This window comes from Dermacentor variabilis, chromosome 6 (assembly GCF_050947875.1).
Source record: "Dermacentor variabilis isolate Ectoservices chromosome 6, ASM5094787v1, whole genome shotgun sequence".
NCBI classification, from domain to species: domain Eukaryota; kingdom Metazoa; phylum Arthropoda; class Arachnida; order Ixodida; family Ixodidae; genus Dermacentor; species Dermacentor variabilis.
This window is the reverse complement of record NC_134573.1, coordinates 89,839,115-89,857,513: the sequence shown is the minus strand read 5'-3', so window position 1 is coordinate 89,857,513 and position 18,399 is coordinate 89,839,115. Positions and strand designations below refer to the sequence as shown.

The window sequence follows — 18,399 nt, the reverse complement described above, 5'->3', positions numbered from 1 at the left end:
CGGAGGGGGCCGTTTCAGGGAGAGATTGGCCTCGCTAAGCATGACGGCATCACGTAATGCTCTCTCCTAGTTGATTTCTTTTCTCCGTGGTAAGGTTGAACGAATCGCGCTGTTGGCATCGCAACCACGCCCTTGCACCGACTGTGCTCAGGAGCGCTCCAACTTGCGCGAAATGTAACTTTCGCACACGTTCCTGCGTTCCTTCTTTATTATTGACATGATCAAGGTGGTGTTCGCGAACTAGACGCCGGCTACATTCCTTGGTTCTTTAATATGTGTGGTACATACGAAACGCGTTCGTTTGCCACAAAAGAACATGTAACACACACACACACACACACACACACACACACACACACACACACACACACACACACACACACACACACACATATATATATATATATATATATATATATATATATATATATATATATATATATATATATATATATATATTATTAACTTTCCCTGTGCTTTATGCAGCCTCATTTTATATCGCTTCGTATGATACTAACAGGCATTGGGACTTTCGGATCACCCTATATATATATATATATATATATATATATATATATATATATATATATATATATATATATACACACACAACAAAGTCGCGTTGTCATACACCAGTATAAATGTGTCACCGGTTTCTCCTCGTTGCTCGCTGTGCGGTGCTTAGCATTGTTTCAAATTCATTTCTTAAGCTTCAAGTCCTGACCTGATCGATTTTGGCAGAATACACTTAATATGAGAATACCTTAAAAAATATCTCAGGTGTTTCGGCACAACAACGCGGAACCGCCGCTCATGGAAGAAGGGCCGCAATCGATGCCTCTCTAGAGCAGCGCGATATCTCTTCGAGGCGCTCCATCGATTTGTGCGCGGCTGGGCTTGAACTCACGAACTTCCCGCTGAGCCACACTTCTCATTCCCCATCGCAAAAGGCAATTCTAGGTGACTGCGTTCTCACGTGACCACTCTAAAATAGAAAGGAGGCTGAACACCGTGGTGCTGCAGTGACGTGGAAGGGCAAGTCGATTCACTGGAGACAGGAGTTCCACTTCCCACGAACGAGGTACTTTCGACGACCGGGCCGATCCGATGCGTGCTCGTGGTGTCGAGCAGCCTTCCAAACTGAAGAAGTCGACACCGACGCACTGATTACTCGCGAAAGAAAGAAAGAAAGAAAGAAAGAAAGAAAGAAAGAAAGAAAGGAAGAAAGAAAGAAAGAAAGAAAGAAAGAAAGAAAGAAAGAAAGGAAGAAAGAAAGCAGGCCGAGAGTGCTTTGAACAATGAGAAAAGGCATGCTTGAGAGCTCATTCAAGTGTGTGAACCAATAGAGACTGCGCGCAAGGCCGTGTTTTAGACGCTGCATGTGTTTTGTTTGCTTGTTTGCTTTTCTATTTGTGTGTGCTTGTACGTGTGGTAATTCAACACCTGTTTCGTAGGTTGGTCGGTGCGCTGGCCGCAAGCAGGATTTGGATGATGTTGCGGCGGCGCCTGAGCGTCTCTTTTCGCTGTTCCTAAAGGTGTTTAACGCGTGCGAACCAGACGAGTGTCGCGTAAAAATACTACTTGTCGTAGAGTATAGAAGGCGCGAAACCGCATACCCCCAATCTCTCGGGGAACACTATCCGCTGCGTACGCGAGGAGGAGTGTTGATTGCTGCAGGTGGACCTAGCCTCACAAGAGTTGCCGGCAGTCGCTCCGCCCGAGTCCAGCTTATCAATTCCGATATGGTCTCGAGACCGTCACATTACTTCGGGTAACAGAATTGCGCGCAGTAACGCGGTGAACTATGTTAATGGGAAAGAAGAAAGCCTCCTCTCTCGATGAAAGCAAGTGAAAGCCGTATACCGGAGACTGTTATGGAAATTTTCAGCCCTAGACGAGTCGGGACACGTCGAGCTCTCCAGAGCTCTGATTCTATGTCGAGTTTGGATTGATTGATGGGAGTTATCGTTCCAGGGCAAAGCCTCTCCCATAGTTGGAGAAGTATGGGAGAGGCCTTTGCCCTGCAGTGGGTGTAACCAGGCTGATGATGATGATGATGATGCTGATGATCGTTCCAAAGCACGGACTGTGATACGCAGTAGTGCGCAGCCCCCGATGAAAAGCGGCGGACTACTAGGCTTCCTTTAACCTGGCATCCAAATCGTGGTTCACGAGGTGTGCTTTCGCATTCCATCTCCAGTGATTGGAGTGCGGCTCCGGCAGCAGGGACTCAAACCCGCAACTTCGTGCTCAGCAGCGGACAACCATACTCGCTGATCGACTGTTGTCGGACCGTTTCAGTTCGCCATTGCTTCAGCCAACACGTTTTCGGGAGTGTAGTAGCGCTGCCCGTAGGACGCTTGCATTGTTTGTGGCTGTTGTGTTTTCCGTCGCCATGATTTTTTTTTTCGTTTATCCATCCATAACGCACCAGAGCAGTTTCTAGAGGTCGCCGGGGCGGGTCTTCTTTGTAGAGAAAGCTATTGAAAGCGGGCACGTTCGGTTCTCTAAACTTTAATGGGGAGATGCTCGCCATCTTTTCGTACACTTTGATTTGCCTTTGCTTTATTATTTGCATATTTCAAATAAACATAACTATTAACTTTCCCTGTGCTTTATGCAGCTTCATTTTATATCGCTTCGTATGATTGTTACTAACAGACATTGGGACTTTCGGATCCCCCTATAGGCGCTGTTTAAAACACGCTGACCATAATGTGAATCCGGCTACGCAATTACTTCCGGCGCGTGTACTCGCTAAACGCATACACTTCGATATCAGTTTCTGTAGTTCAAAGGCAATCGTCGCTGACGCGTGTATTTGAACATGACCTATCGTCCTTGCCCATCGCGTAGCGAATGCATCAAATTTGGCAGTATTGACGTTATGAGTTAGCATGAGAGGGTTTGCTGGTCAGGTGGGCATGCTCTATGATCGCGCGGTACGTGACACCTGACGTTAAAATGGCGTTCCACGTCCATCGCCTCGGCCTGTTAGCGGTGCTGGCTGACACTCCCAATCTTAAACAACTACCTAAGAAAAGTGACCGCACGGATAACGACAGGGTAACTTGATAAGTGATGTTAGTTCGGTCCCCAAGGGCGGCAAGTTATCTTTCGGTCCTTTCATTTTCCTTTACCTCGTTATTTCTACATTTCAGTTGAACGTAACATTTACATTCCCCTTCGCTTTCTCTGGCTTCATTGCCTGTCACATCGTAAGATTGGGAATAGCAATAAATAATACCTAGAAAATAATACCTAGAAATAATACCTAGAAGTCCGTGACGTCAAACTGACGTGTCGGCGCTGAGGGTGGGGCACAACAGTAATAATAATACGAAGACGAATCAGAAAGTGTTTGCCTCTATTTTGGTAGCCAAATTATGGCTGTAAATGTGAAGTCAGCATATCCATACCCAGCGGTGGACGTTTCTTGGACCCGCCCGGCCTTATTTGCCGGTAGCTCCGCGGCACGGCGCTGTTGTCAGTTGTTGAAGGTGGCGGTTGTGCTTGACACGTGGACGGCGTACGAGCAATGAAGTGTGGCAATCAGGACGGGCAACAAGCTCCGGTCATTTTACTGGGAGAGTCTGTACCACGTGACAGTGGCCTATTAGAAAGACTGTAATGACCCCATTTCGTCCCTTTTCATATTTTTTTTTCGCTTTTATTTTTGTCACGCTCTTCTTTCTGTCTTTACTTCCCCTTTCCCTTCCCCTAGTGCAGGGTAGCAAACCGGACGTTTTAAGTCTGGTTAACCTCACTGCCTTCCTCTCATTTGCATCTCTCTCTCTCTCTCTTTGGACCACCCATCATAGAGTCCGGACCTCGTCGCGAGTGATTTCCACGTTGACGGTCCGCTGAAAAAGTTTCTGGCGGGACAGCGATTCACGTGCAATGAAGAAGACAAGACAGCAAGCAGTCCGACGTCGGTTTCAAAGTCATCCGGAAGAATCCTACCACAGGGGCATCTCAAATTTAGTGCGACGATGGGACAAATGTCTGAATAAGTGTGGGGCTATGTGGAAAAGTAGTGTGAGGTAGGTAGTATAGTTCGTGTATTTGTAATGAACCGTATGTGCCTTATTTTGGCTTATAAACCACAGGGGCAAAGACTTTCTGATTCGCCCTAATAATAATAATAATAATAATAATAATAATAATAATAATAATAATAATAATAATAATAATAATAATGTAAGTTTGGTTTCTCCTTTCGCCCTCTAGTAATCAACCTGTTTCTGCGCAATTAGAGTTTTCGAAGAATAGGCTATCAGTATAAACTGATTTAGAACTGTTGCAGTGATGGGCGAAAGTCATTATTTCTTACTTTCTTTTGCGTTAAATTTAGAACGAGGTGCCACCCGACATCTGGGTTATCGACCGGCGCTGGGCACTGACGGCGGCTTGGCGGCCTGCGATGCGCTGTGATGAGTGGTCAGCAAGAAGAACACAGTAACTGGAATGATATATATGCACATATATATTACCAAGAGTGCAGAGGAACGAGAAGCACAAAAAAAAAAAATTACGCGAGCAGCGACAATAGTGTGGAAGACATTTGCTATAGTGGGGTTATGAACAAAAAAATTACCCCTGCCTGCTCCATAAATATAGAAGCCGAGCAAACAGTTGACTTCTATGCGCGTGGCTGTGTCCTCCTATCTCCTTGTTGATTCTTTCTGTTTGCGCCACCATTACCCGAAAGAAATAAATATACAAAGTCAGGTGGTAAACATGAAGCGCGGCATGGTAGGGGGGGGGGCGGCATAAAAGGAAACGGGAAAGCAAGAATAAATATCCAGCGACTTTAGTAAGAGAAAAGAGAATCGTTTATCTCGGTTTTCACGCGTGGCGCCAGCGTTGGGGCTGTGTGCCGAAGCATGCCACGGAATGCCCGAGGCGCTTCAGGGCGTGGAGTGAATTGTTGTTTGTCAAAGGCTGCGCCTGTTGTGGGGACTCTGCTGGCGCCCAAGGGGTTGAAAGCGGGCAACTCCACTTAGAGGAGCAGGAGAAAGAAAGAAAATGTCACAGCGAAGAATTGTGAGATTGGGGTTGTTTGGGTAGGAAGAAAAAAAGAAAACAGACGAGTGCCTTACGAATTGAAGTCCGATAACGGTGGACGGTATCTCTGAGACAGGCAGATTTTATGTCGGAGAATGCGTGACCGTGAGTGCTGAAACTGTTGGCATTTATTTATTGATTATTATTATTATTATTATTATTTCATATTCATGTGCCCGCGCGTGTCTATTATTGTGGCAAAGAAACAGCACCAAGACGATATAGCAGCTTAACAAGGACGCAATACACGGCGCTGATATCGCTCAAACATGCTCACACATGCATCGTGCTGGTGTTTGTGCCTGTCCGTGTGTGATTGCATGCAGAAGCTGCATGCCCTTCGGATTTGTCTTTCTTTACTTCTTTAGAACGCAGCTCTTAATAGCCCGTTCCTGCGGCGAGCGTCGGCGGCGTCGGCGTAACCGAGTGAGCGAGCGCCGCGAAGAATAAAAGCGAACGTGGAACGTAGTAGTAGATGAAAGAAAGTCCATAGCGAAGAGAAGCAGAGGAAATTTAGCGCAGCAGGAGTGGAGAAGAGACTGCCTGCGCCTGCGCTGAGTTGCCAGCGGCCGTGGTATCCACAGCCGCGTGGCCGACCTCATCTGCGCTTCTGAGGGAGGGGGGGTGTACAGGGCGCCGTGGGCTGGGGAGGGCTACGCTCGTCCGCGGCGTCTGTTACTGAGGTCACTCCGTGGTACCAGCGTGTGTGACGCGGATCACTGCTCCTGCAAGGGGCGACGGCGAGCGGCTACTGTAAGGGTGGCGGGGGTCGGGCATGAAATAGGTGGCAGCTGGCCCATGCCGTCGTGCAGCTTAACCACGCTGAGGACGTTGTTGAAGGGAGAGACTTGTTGTCATCAAGAACGAGCAATATAGGATTTATTTACGGTATCTACATGAGAACGCTACAGTTCATCAGTCTAGCATGACTGAGAGAGAATGCACACTCAGCAGCCGCGCAAACGTTGCTTATAACCACTCTGTCCTCCCTAGTTCCCTAGGTGAGGGAAAACGGCCGTTCCCCGTCGACTGATTCGCAGCGTCCAAAGTCATCGTAGCCGACGCGCGTCTGAAGGGGAGGGTTTATACACTCACTTCCGCACAGGTTTCACTGACCACACCAAGGTGAGAAGGTTTTCGCAGACACGGGTCTTGCCCTGAATAGGCGCCGCTTGGTCCTAGAGTGGAACCCGCAGACAGTGGCTGCCGCGTCAGTCCATTGAGTGACGACTTCTAAGAACCGTGAGACGGCGCCACTAAACTTCTTATTCCAGGAGTTCCCGTGCTCCAATCATACCGTGAAGGCGACGGCGACTCCACGAACAATACCTGGTCCGCTGACTGCGTCTAGACATCCCGGTGTCGCTCGCTTGGTGACGCGGCGTATTGTCGTCCTTACAAAGCCAGTCGCCGTGGCAGACATGCCAACGGCCTGTTGACTCGGCGCATTGTTATTTTCAAAGCGAGTTGCCACAGTAGGCATCGCCACCTCCGCAGGTCGAACGTAACACTACGAGTAAGGCTCGATGTTGGGATCCCCTGGGTGTTGTCGCCGCTGGAACTGGTGGCAGGACATCTTGCGACGAAGGGCCGCTCTCGTCGTTGGTGGAAGGAAAGCGTGAGAAGAAAGGTACAGTGCCGCGCAACACGCGCTGTGCGGCGGCGACGGCTATGGTATGGCGCCAGAGTATAGCGCGCATCGTCTGTATGGAAACAAAGCGCTGCATGAGCGCAGTCTCTCTGCGGTGGCTACTGCGAATCGCACCCAGGCGTCACCCACGCCCTGCCTCTCGCTATCTCGCGATCTCACGATTAGTGAGGCAGACGCGCCACACTTCGCTCCGTTTGGAATGTGCCGCACGTGACAGATTGTCCGCACCAGCTAATATATCGCGAAATGAAATCATGTATAGAGCTCAAATTTCGCATTAGGGAGTACAGTAATGTTCGGTGAATTTTTTTTTTCACGTTGAAAGCCGCCGACAAGGAATTGGCGCCTGCCGATGGCACCTCCAATGAGATAGCACGAAGGGAAAATAGAAGTTTACTGTATATCAAGATAATGTCGGAAAAAACTTCACTGTAATATCATCGCGCTTATTGGATTGTCGGAAACACAGTATTACGTTGCTTGTTCTCGTTTTGCTGATCGTCTTGAATTTCCATCTCCCGCCTTCCCCGTGTTTTCTCTGTCTTGTTCAAATAATCCGCAGGTCTGCGACAGCATAGTGTATTGGGTAAAGTGCTCGAACGCCCCAGGAAAACTCGTGGTCTCTTCATATGCTGCATGATGTGTGCTGGCTCTACACAGTTAACCACGTGGCTACTCAGTGGGCACGATGCAAGCTTATAATGTCGCTTTCAAACCTTTGGATTTGTGTTCGTCGCTCCTCTGTGACAGGCGTCTTTTGCAACTGTCGCTATATACAGGGTGTCCCACATATCATGCACCAAGATTTAAAAATATGCAAATACCACGTAGCTGGACAGAAGCAAGATGGTATTGTTTCCAGTCACTCGGAGATACTCAGTTAATTTTTTGCAATACGCCTAATTACGTAATTAGTCTTGATTAACTAATGAGCTTCTCAAACATGATAATTAGGTGAAAGGTGTCAATGGCGAAATTGTTGAGCAATATGAAAACTCCGGATGCAGCTTTCTGTAGCTCAGTACGTGCTACATGAAGGTGTTTTTCCGAGCGTGAAAGAAGTCAGTGAATACACGCAAAATTATGGGGTTTTACCTGCCAAAACACTTTCTGATTATCAGGCACGCCGCAGTGGAGGACTCCGGAAATTTTGACCACCTGGGGTTCTTTAACGTGCACCTAAATCTAAGCACACGGGTGTTTTCGCCCCCATGGAAATGCGGTCGCCGCGGCCGGGATTCGATCCCCCGACCTCGTGCTCAGCAGCCCAACACCATAGCCACTGAGCAACCACGGCAGGTAATGCACGCAAAATTGTCGTGCGACTGGCCGACCCAGGCACTTTGTTTTTATTCGCGGGCCGCCTTGACGCTCGAAAAAATCACTTTTATGTAGCGCGTATTGAGCAACAGCAAGCTTTATGGAGCGTTTTCCTTGTTGCTCTGCAATTTTCTCATTGACACTTTTCATCCAGTTATAATGTTTGAAAGGCCGATTAACTAATGAAGGCCAATTGTGTAATTATGCGGAATGCATCAAACAATCAATGTCCGAGCGACGGAAAACAACATTCCCTTGGTTTTGTCCAGCCACGTGGCATTTTCATAACTTTAAATCTCGATGCATTATAGTTGGGACACTCTATGTATCGGGTCTAGCGATCTCAGTCCTGTCGTTAAAAAAAGAAAGGAAACATATTTAGGGCGGATGGGGGCGAAATGCGAAAACACCCGTGTGCTTAGATTTAGGTGCACGTTAAAGAACCCCAGGTGGTCAACATTTCCGGAGTCCTCCACTACGGCGTGCCTCATAATCAGAAAGTGGTTTTGGCACGTAAACCCCCCCCCCCCCCCCAAAAAAAATTTAGGGCGTCTGGACGAAAGTGTTACGCACGTGAAGAAATCATCCAGGTAAAGACTAAATACTACAAAATATTCACAGAAATTCGAAAGGCTTAGAGCCTTCCCGGGCGCCGATGCGCATTTGATAAAATGAACCGCGCTCTTGCTTTCCAGCGGGACTTAATAACGTTTCGCGCAGTCGCATGTGGGGCGCCGTTCGTTGTGAGCCTCTTGTCATTTGCGCCAGCGAGCAGCATCTATTTTCTCCCCCCCCCCCCCCCCCTTTTTTTTTTGCGTGACGTTCTGAAATCTAATTGGTTATTCTTTATTGTTATATGCACGTAGCAGGTCATAAACATCATGATCACGCCTCTATTAGAGCTTACGTATCCCTATATGCGGGCCCGGGAGGCTTCTGCCCAAATCCAAATTCTGCCCACGTGGCAAGCATCTCTCGGTCCCTTCCAAATGCTCCTGATGACCGGATCGAGTTGGTTTCCACGGGCTCCGTCTCGGAGATGAAAATGAGCCCTTTTGTCCAGCGCGGCGCCTCGCTTCCTGCGCAGCGTGCCGCACTATACTCCGCCGACATCGTCTAGAGCCCTGCCAAACGAGGACCCCGTCAGAATCGATTTCGTTGACCCGTCCTATGCTTATACGCTCGTCCCCACCTCCTCATGCCCCTCGACGATAGCGTCCCGCCGCGTTTATCTCGAGGCCGCGTCTCTCAGAAGCCCGTATTTGAGCAGCGGCGTCCACGGGCGCGCAATCAGCTCGGAAAGGGTTTGGAGCAAGGCGTTTCCAATCTTGCGGGGCCAGAGCTTCGCAGACTCGCACGCTTGCGCCTCGCTCGCAGAATAGGGCGTCGTCGTCTGAGTCCCGTGAAGACCGCTGCGAGCGAAACTCTCTTCGCAAGGCAAGCCGCGGCTGCGTCACGTCGCCTGCTCGCGGCAGATTGCACGCGAGTCCGGGGGCGCGCCAAACGACCTCCCGCTCGGGGCCCGGGTCGCTAATTGCTCGTGATTTGTGTTGTTCGTTTGGTACGATTTGAGGAGCTCTAATCTGTGGCCCCCTCTTTCTCTCCTGCCTCCCACTTTCAGCCCTGGTAAAGGAAAAAAAAAAGCTGCCTCGCTCTGTCCCTCCAGGGCGATAGGTGTTTATTCGAGGGTCGTTTGTGATGCCGAAAGCCGTTCACCGAATTGGCGCCGTGAATGGGAAAAGTCGCTCGTTAGGGAGGCATTGATTAGGCCTGGTGTCGGAAGCCACGAGTGGCGGCGCCTATGTTCGAAGATAGCTTTGTACGTTTGCGATTCTTATTAGCCATTCTAGTTGAGGTTTTTCAAGATCTTTGTTGGGAAATGACTGCGGTATTGACATGCGGTAGGACTCGGCTTCCAAACCAACTGCGTTATCCCTCAGCTATATATATATATATATATATATATATATATATATATATATATATATATATATATATATATATATATATATATATAATGGCGATGGTATGGCCGCAGCATCACCAAGGCATGACTGGATTAAATGAAACCATTTAAAGAATGCGAAGATGAATTTGAATTTTCTGAATTTTTTTCGACTATATAAGGCCCTACAGGAAACGTGTTGAGAAGCATCTGTATCAGTAGCATCATGCGAATAATAATCTACGCAGAAATAGTTGCAACAATACGTGCTTGTACATAAAGGCAGTAGACACTTTAGCCGCATATCGGTTTAGCACGCTAAACACAAGAGTTTCAACTAATACAGCTCTTTGTAATAACGTTTAAGCATCACTAACAAAAAAGCTCTATGTTGCTTCAGCTGAACAGAAAAAATTATTCCATAAAGAACAACCAACACTAAAAAGTCGCTTTTTCTTATACATATTTTTTACTAGTAGCTTCAGGAAGTTACTACATCCATGGCTTCTTGTTTTACAATGAGAAGGAATAAAGTCTGTAGGGTGAAGTGGGAAATTACTAGTCAAAGATACACATCATCACCGTGGTTTCCTCACAGCTGCAGGGGTATTATTTGCTATTGAAGAAATAGGGATTTAGTAGAGGTTGCATTATATGGGTTGGACATAAAACGGATTGCATATTTTTGCAACACTGTAAGTGGTTTTATGTAAGGATGGTATGGTATGACCCGAAAATTTTATACAGAAAGATAATTGACTAGCAAATAGGGTAAAATAAATTGTTTTCAATCTCGCTATATCAAGTAAAGGACGACATTTAAAAAGCCTAAAGCAGACAATGCTGAGCTTTTTTCTTAGACAGTCAATATGCATTTTTCAGTAGAACTGGTGGTCTAACAGAGCACCTATGTATGTTAGGTTACTGAGTTTTCTTGTATGTTCCCCTTCAGCCTGAATTACGCAAAAGTCGAATGCTATAGCTCTATGGGAAGAGTGAATCACCATATACTTTGTCTTCTTAACTTTTAAGAGCAGTTGGTTGGCATGAAACGAGTCACAAATTCGCCTAATTTCTTCGTTAGGTGCACGGAAAGCATCAGCCATGGACTCATGTGCGCAAAGGAGAGCAGTGCCATCTGCATACATGACAGGAGTCAAATTAATCAGCATTATTCGAAGTTCATTCATATATAATGGAAATAAATTGGGTCTCAACACTCATCCTTAGCGGTGGAGGGCAAAAAATAGGCACTGTGCAAAAACTGCACGATGACTTCCGTAATATGAGAACTTAAGAACTTACCTTGTCATATTGTTGGTGTGCATCCGTATGATCTAGCCCAATGTGACTAACTGCTAACAAGGGCTGTTTTAAAATGCGAAGATCGATTGTGTTGCAATAAGTTGCTTTTCGTTGGGTAGTGTTATAAGTTCAGGGAAATGAAACAGCAGTCTGATAATGATGAGAAATTATCGTGTCATAAACGTTACTCTCTTTGGTTGTTGTGTCGAAATTTCGCAGTATATGGTCGTTTGATATTGATAAGAAGCAGTGATGCTGGTGGGGCACGTATGACGCTAGCAAAACCATAAGAGTTCACAAGAGGAAAATAATCATTGCTGTCATTTTTAGGCAGTCAGTGTTGAAGTCCCCACATATGAATATCTTTGGATTGTAGGTGTTCAAGTAAACAACCATAGCTTCAAAATGATGCATGATGTATTGCATATAATGGTTCGGGGCACGATAGATTACAACAATGACTAGAAATGGTGGCGAATTTCGGTGCCAGAAAGCCAGAGGCCATGAAGATCAGTGTAAGACAATTGAGGAACGAAGTTACACTTGATATTGCCATTCGTGAATAGACCAACACCACCGCCTCATCCACCGCGGTGGCGTAGTGGTTATGATGTTGTGGTGTAAAGCATGAGGTCACGGGATCAAATCCCGGCCGCGGCCGCCGCATTTTGATGGGTGAAATGCACAAACGCCCGTGTCCCATGTATTGGGGGCACGTTAAAGACCCCTTCGTGCTAAATATTTTGCAAGATCGCAGGCTACAATTCGCAAATTGCAATATGCACCGTAAAGTAATTAAGTAATAATTCATTTAGTGAATTTATTATAATTAGGTAACTATGGGTTTCTATTTCTCGTGCCAGCAATGTCCGCCTTTTCGAATAATCCAACTCAGGGACAAGAATTATGCTATTGCCAGAGTTAATTCTTAAATATTATGTAAAACTCAAAAATGATCACCCTGTAGAAAAGAATGAATAGCCGGGGATATTCTGAAGTTCACCTAGTTTCATCCAAGTCTCGGAAACAGCTATAAAATCGAAATCGAATTGCTAGGAAGGAGCAAAGAGCGTCAATATTTTTGCTGCAAACTGCGGGCATCGCACTGTATCAGCGAACGAGAGTTACTGTTGATCATCATCATCATCATCATTATGTTATTTCATGTCCACCGCAGGACGAAGGCCTCTTCCCTGCGATCTCCAATTACGCCTGTCCTGCGCCAGCCGATTCCAACTAGCACCCGCAAATTTTCTAATTTCGTCGCACCACCTAGTCTTCTGCCGTCCTCTACTGCGCTTCCCTTCTCTTGGCACCCATTTTTTCACCTTAATGATCCGATGGTTATCTAATCTGTGCATTACATGACCTGCCCAGCGCCATTTTTTTTCTCTTAATGTCTATTAAAATATCGCCTATACCCGTTTGCTCTATTAATTCATATGTAGGCTTCACTGTGAGAGTTAGCAGATCTTCAGTAGGCGTTCCTCAGTTTGAGCACGTAGAAAGCTAATATATTGTGCTTTCCTCGGAAGAATGTTACCTTTCGCCACGCCGGTGTACTTCCAGTTTTTCTCCTTTCTTGCATGCAGTAGACTTTCCAAGAAGAATTTTATTTTATATACATGGATGCTCATTGGTATACAGTAAATCATTGCCTTCATAGCCAAAGTCCGCAGGAAACAGCTTTACCTTTGTAGCCACTTTCAAGACGTTATCGTGGAATGAGCGAGACGCGAACTTGACGACCACGTTCGGCCTTTCCTTGTCCTTGCTCGTGACGCGATGAATTACATCCGCGTATGATAACCAAGTATGTCAGTGGATCCCAAATGTTTTCATACTTCTACCATGGCGTCGGCTAGCTTTTTACTGGGCATTTAGGAATGCCCTTGATCTCTAAATTTCCTTGACGGTTGTATTGTTTAATTTCGATAAGCTCTTTCTAGGGCTTGCTTAGTGGATCATTTATGTGTTTATTTTTATTCTTCAGTATTACTTGTTCCTGTTTCAGTTTTTCAAGTGTCACTTTTAAATCCTGGAACTGTGTGTTCATGGATGACACAGAACTGTGAATTTCTTGCATTTATGTGCACGCTTTCGAGCTGAATGTGTCAAATTTACTGCTTAGTTCCGCGAGTACTTTAGCAACTCGCTTGACTGTCGCTTATTACAGACAATACACACACTAGAAAACAGCCCACGCACTAAGATAATCAGTCCCAAGATAGGTGATATGCACCTGTAACAGTGAAAACAAAAATAGCCAGTGCTCAGGCATGATACGTGGCTGGTCAGCGGGCAGCCTAGGCACGTGAGCAAACATTAATGCTAAAAATGAACACACTTGTTACACAAGTGTATTCATATTTTGCATTAATTTTCCCGCTTCTCAGGCCTCTCGGCTTGATTTTGTTAATGCGTCACGTTTTCTTTGTAAATAAATGTTTTAGAGAGCAGTTTTAGGCGCCCGTTTCTGCGTTGAGCGTCGGCTTGCCTTGTCGGCATAAGCGAGTGAACGCGGAGCGCAGCGGAAAATGAAAGAAGGCGATAGCGAGGAGAGCGCGAGGAGGAAAGCGGAAGAGAAGGATACAGTGAAAGCATTAGGCAGAAAGCGGAGGAAGAGAGCATGGTGAGAGGGTGAGGACAAAAGCAGAAGACTGCGATAGCGAAGAAGGCATGAGAAAGAAAACGGAGGAAGCCACCTTGAAGCACCACCAGATGTCGCTCAAGTCCGCGCATCTGTGCTGGCGCCAGAGCTTGGCGGCGCAACCCACCGTCCCGTTCCAAAGTGATGCTCATAGCATCCGTCCATCCATGCATCTACGGTGGCGCCGGCCGTCCAGGGGCAAGCAATAAAATAACCAGAAAGCTCGCCTTAGCGCACATCCTTCGCCCCAAGCTTTTCCCGGTAAAGATTACGGCTGCATAAGCTGCAGTTGCCGGGAAGCGGCAACTGCGTGGTCGGTCTGCAGATATATAGATGCCAATGACACTTGATTGAACTCTGCAAAATACCCCAAGTATTAGCTTTTTCTTAAGGCAAGTTTCTCCGTATACTTAGAACTGAAGGCACCATTAGTTGCACTGTACAGAGCATACACTTTTTTTTGCAGACTATGTAAGTGTGTTTGTGACGCGTGTGTTTGTATTTCTCAACTATGTGTTGGGATGGCCGGTTTTTGCGTAGTCTACTTTCCCATCCGTGTGCAGGTATACAACAGCAAATACCAAATTTTAAATGAGTCGGTCAGTGAACGTCTGAGTGTGTTCAATGTCGTAGTTATGTCGCTCGTCATGTACTGATCACAGCAAGTGACTCTGACGCAGCGGTGCTTGCTTGCCACAACATACAAAATACGTCAGCTATTTATTTCGGAAAATGCCAAGGTCATGCCGGATCGCCACCGAACGTCTTTCAGGCCTATGATTTACGGAATAGTCGCAGACCTAGAGGATTTTAGGAGCCGAAGCGCTCTCCCTTGCTTCATTTGTCGGAAGTAACGACACTACCACGAGGCAGTAACGCGTTATGAGGCTTTTATACCGGGAGATATATTGCTCGGCACAACTGTTTTAACAACTGAGTTCTGTTGCTTGAGAATTGTCATTACATCGACAGAGAAAGCCGTCGTGAAAGACATTGAACGAATCAGCATCACAATCACAAGGTTACGTCATGACGTCTATAGACTGTCTATAACAAAATGCCCCCAGATTATTTATTACTAGGCAGGAATCGTAGTGACTTATACAAATGCTCTAGAAGAAAGGGCTCCGCCTACGGTGAGCCTTGAGACTGTGGCTGTAGAACAACCGTCAATAATTTTTGATATGGTACTCAACGTACTGTTAATGCAGTTGCGATGTCAAGGGTCAGGACAACTTCTCGAAAGACGGTCCTGCCGCAGGACAGTGGTACAGAAAGAAGACCTACTGTAAAAGCTTGTTTTGAAGAAGTTGCTCTACTCTAAATATTGCTTAATATCACGTTTTTTGTGTTCCCACGTTGCTACTCTTATATTTACTCCGCTTTAAACGAAATACTGTTTATAATGAAGCTGAGTTTCTGTTCTTCGTTACCTTCGCCGTAAATACTTGTTGCAGTGATGTCCTCGGAAGAGGACAGTGACTTAGTTACAACGAGGGTTTACTATACATTAAAAATGACACTTTCTAACGTATCCGCCTGGTCTTCGTTTACCGCTTACAGGACATCCCGGGTTGCGGTTGCCGGCAGAGGCCTCCGAGACCCCCAGATCCGTCCCAATCGTCCCGTCGTCCGTTCGACTGACGGGTGACCATCGCGGCGCGGCTCACACCGCGTCGTTCATTGGGCCACTTGCCTCCCCGTTGAAGCAGCGCAGCCCTGGCGGCGGTAACGCTGTCGGGCTGCCCGCACTGCTGCATGGACGAGGGCCGCTTCTGCGTCCTCTCGGCCTACGACATGAACGGCCTGCCCTCCTCCCTGGATGCCAGGGGGGGAGGAGGGGGCACGGCCGGCACAAACACCGCGACCGCCATCACGACTACCGGCGGCGCGGTGACCACCACCTGCACGGGCTCGGTGGGAGGAGCAGACGGCGACATGGGGTCGAGCTCCACGAGGACCCGCTCGATGTGCGCCAGGGCCTGTGCCTCCTTCTCCAGGCTTGGGCGGTGGTGAGTGCGACTTCACGCTTCTATGTTGACTAGTGATGTCATAAGGCAATGCCGTAGTATTCTTTTTTTAAAATAGAGAAATGAAACAAAAGAAATGTTACTTTCCAAAGGAAAGGTTTGGCGCTTAGGGGCAATGGATACACGCCGCTTGATTTCTCTTGCTACAAGTCGCGCCTGAATCGACTATAACTCGTGGGTGAGGCAGAGAGTTGGGGAATGGGCGTTGCTGTAGGGCTCCCTAGCGCTAACTAGCGCTAACTAGCGCAACTTTCCTTCTCCAGTACCTGTCACATTTGCCAACACACTAACAACGCGGGCTAGATAATGGCTTCACAATGTCAAAGTTTATGGCTCCGTAGGCTGACGGCTAGTGGCCTGTTCCTAGCGTTAGGGTTGGTTCAGCTGTCCAGTTGGGAGGTAATCTGAATGCTTACCAATCGTAACAGTCAGTGACGCGGGAGTTTCTGAGTCGCCAGTCACTTTTTTCCACGCGGTCGGGTGTCTGAATTGGGGCTGTGATAGCCCGACGCCGTCAGTGCGACGAATCTCACGAGATCTTTCAAAGCCTCATGTGGAAGTGGGAGAGGACGCTACCCGAGCAGATGTCGAACTCACTAGCAGAAGCGCCTCGTGACTGGCCGGAATGGGTGTACATTCAGCACAATTGATGACACACAGTTGAGGTGGCTGCCGCACACGAGCCATTTTCCGTACCGCTACGAGTGCGGAAGTGCAGTGATTAAGCCTAGCGCTATCATGATATTCTACTACATTTACTACAAGAGAAAGCTGTGATCGGTTAGTCACCATGGCAATGATGGTTAGTACATGTATTGGCTTGATGTTCGCGCCTGTGGCTTGAGACGCTGTCGTGATTTTTTATTCTTAGCGCTTAATCTCTGCAAGTTCCCGAGCAATTGGTTTTCTAAGCACGCGTGATGGCAATAAGTCTCGGCGCGCATGCATGATCATCGCCAAATGTTGCGATCAACCACCACGCAAAGTTTCGTTTAAAACGATCAATTTGCAAAGTCACAAGGCCGTTTCGAAGTCTGCAAGATGAACTTAACAAAAATTCATACGCTATACCAGTCACTCCCACGCTGGCTGAACCGCAGTGTTTGCAACTGCCGTGTAGCCATGCGCTGCTGCCAAATTTCCCTGTGTTCATTTTTATTTTGTAGGAAGCTGTGCGAGCACAGCTTCTTACACTGCGCCGTTTCCGTGGGAGTGAGCGTAGCTCTCGCAGCCGTGTACGCTCACACCGACTTGAAAGTGTTCGAGTATTGCTACCGTTTGCCGCGCTTTGATTTCTGATAAAGTTCCTATTTATTACCTCGTTTTTTTCCTTTTTTTTGTGAGTTCTTGGCGAACGGCGTACTAAGTATATATATACACGAAACTCGTTCTTCCACTTTTCTGTACGTCTCTGTATGGAGTTCTACGCAACTAAAAAAAAAGAAGACCAATACTAGGTCCGAAAATGAGTCAATGTCAACACTTCCCTTACCGCCTTACTGGTTCGTCGATACCAGGGCGTACGATCTCGTATTCGTTTTTTTTTCTTAGTTGTTTAACTGTCCCCGCGCGTAAGTGCACGACACACGGAAAAAGAAAGTATTCTTTCATTGCGCTGTTTGTGGTTTTCTTAGTTTGAGGAAGAAAAGAAGTGTTTTGTGGTGCCGGTGGCTGATGTCCAAGACACCCGAGCTGCGGGAGAAATGGGCCTCCAGAAGGGATTGTTACGGCTGCTTTTATTAGTTTAGAACGAGCGCCAAAAAGGGCGTTTAGTCGCACTTTATGGAAGCTACCGGAAGCGGTTACGGGAGTCTGAAATTGAGGAAAAAAGGTTCTTTGAGTGAACACGTCAGAGACACGGCAATGAGATCTGCAATGGCGTAGCGATCGCTGGGTGACGGCCCATTCGAATAAAGGCTGTATGAAAGCGCATTCTGTAGAACGACTTTGTACGCCATTTGATGAGTCTCGGTAGTCGCGTCGCGCAGTCTGCGAGTACGTGTGCGCAATCGCACTCTGCTTACTACCGCATGCAGTTGACTCGCCAGTTGTTGCTGTTGTCTCCGAAGATATTTGCTTGACAAGTTTTTTTCTTTATTAAATGTGTAAAATGAAAAGATATGCTACAGGTAGCATCGGCTATCAGAAAGTGATAGGTACGGAAATCAGTCGCAATAAAAAAAGAACTGAAATATAAATGAAAATACAAAATACGGTCAAAAGTCAATAGCATAACGGCAAAACGTCACCAAAGCAGCTCGTAGATATAAAAAAAGAAAAAAAAGAAATGTGGTTATTAGACTACAATAATTAGCATAAGCATGTGCAACTAATGTGAGCATAGGGGAAATTAAAGATGCCTATCATTACCTACCGTACACAAGGAATTTATCAGTTCCTATGGGATCTCTAAATGACATGGCTTTTCTGT

The 18,399-nt window shown here is 46.8% G+C and overlaps 1 protein-coding gene across 1 annotated transcript in view; it reads left to right on the top strand.

Moving 5' to 3' along the window:
- Positions 1–15,505: 15,505 nt before the first annotated feature.
- LOC142584923 (solute carrier family 35 member F2-like) overlaps positions 15,506–18,399 on the top strand; it is a 129,255-nt gene continuing 126,361 nt past the window's right edge. The window contains exon 1 of the mRNA XM_075695271.1: positions 15,506–15,950. Within this exon, the coding sequence (XP_075551386.1) occupies positions 15,697–15,950 (254 nt within the window). The 5' untranslated portion in view covers positions 15,506–15,696. The remainder of the gene's footprint in view (positions 15,951–18,399) is intronic.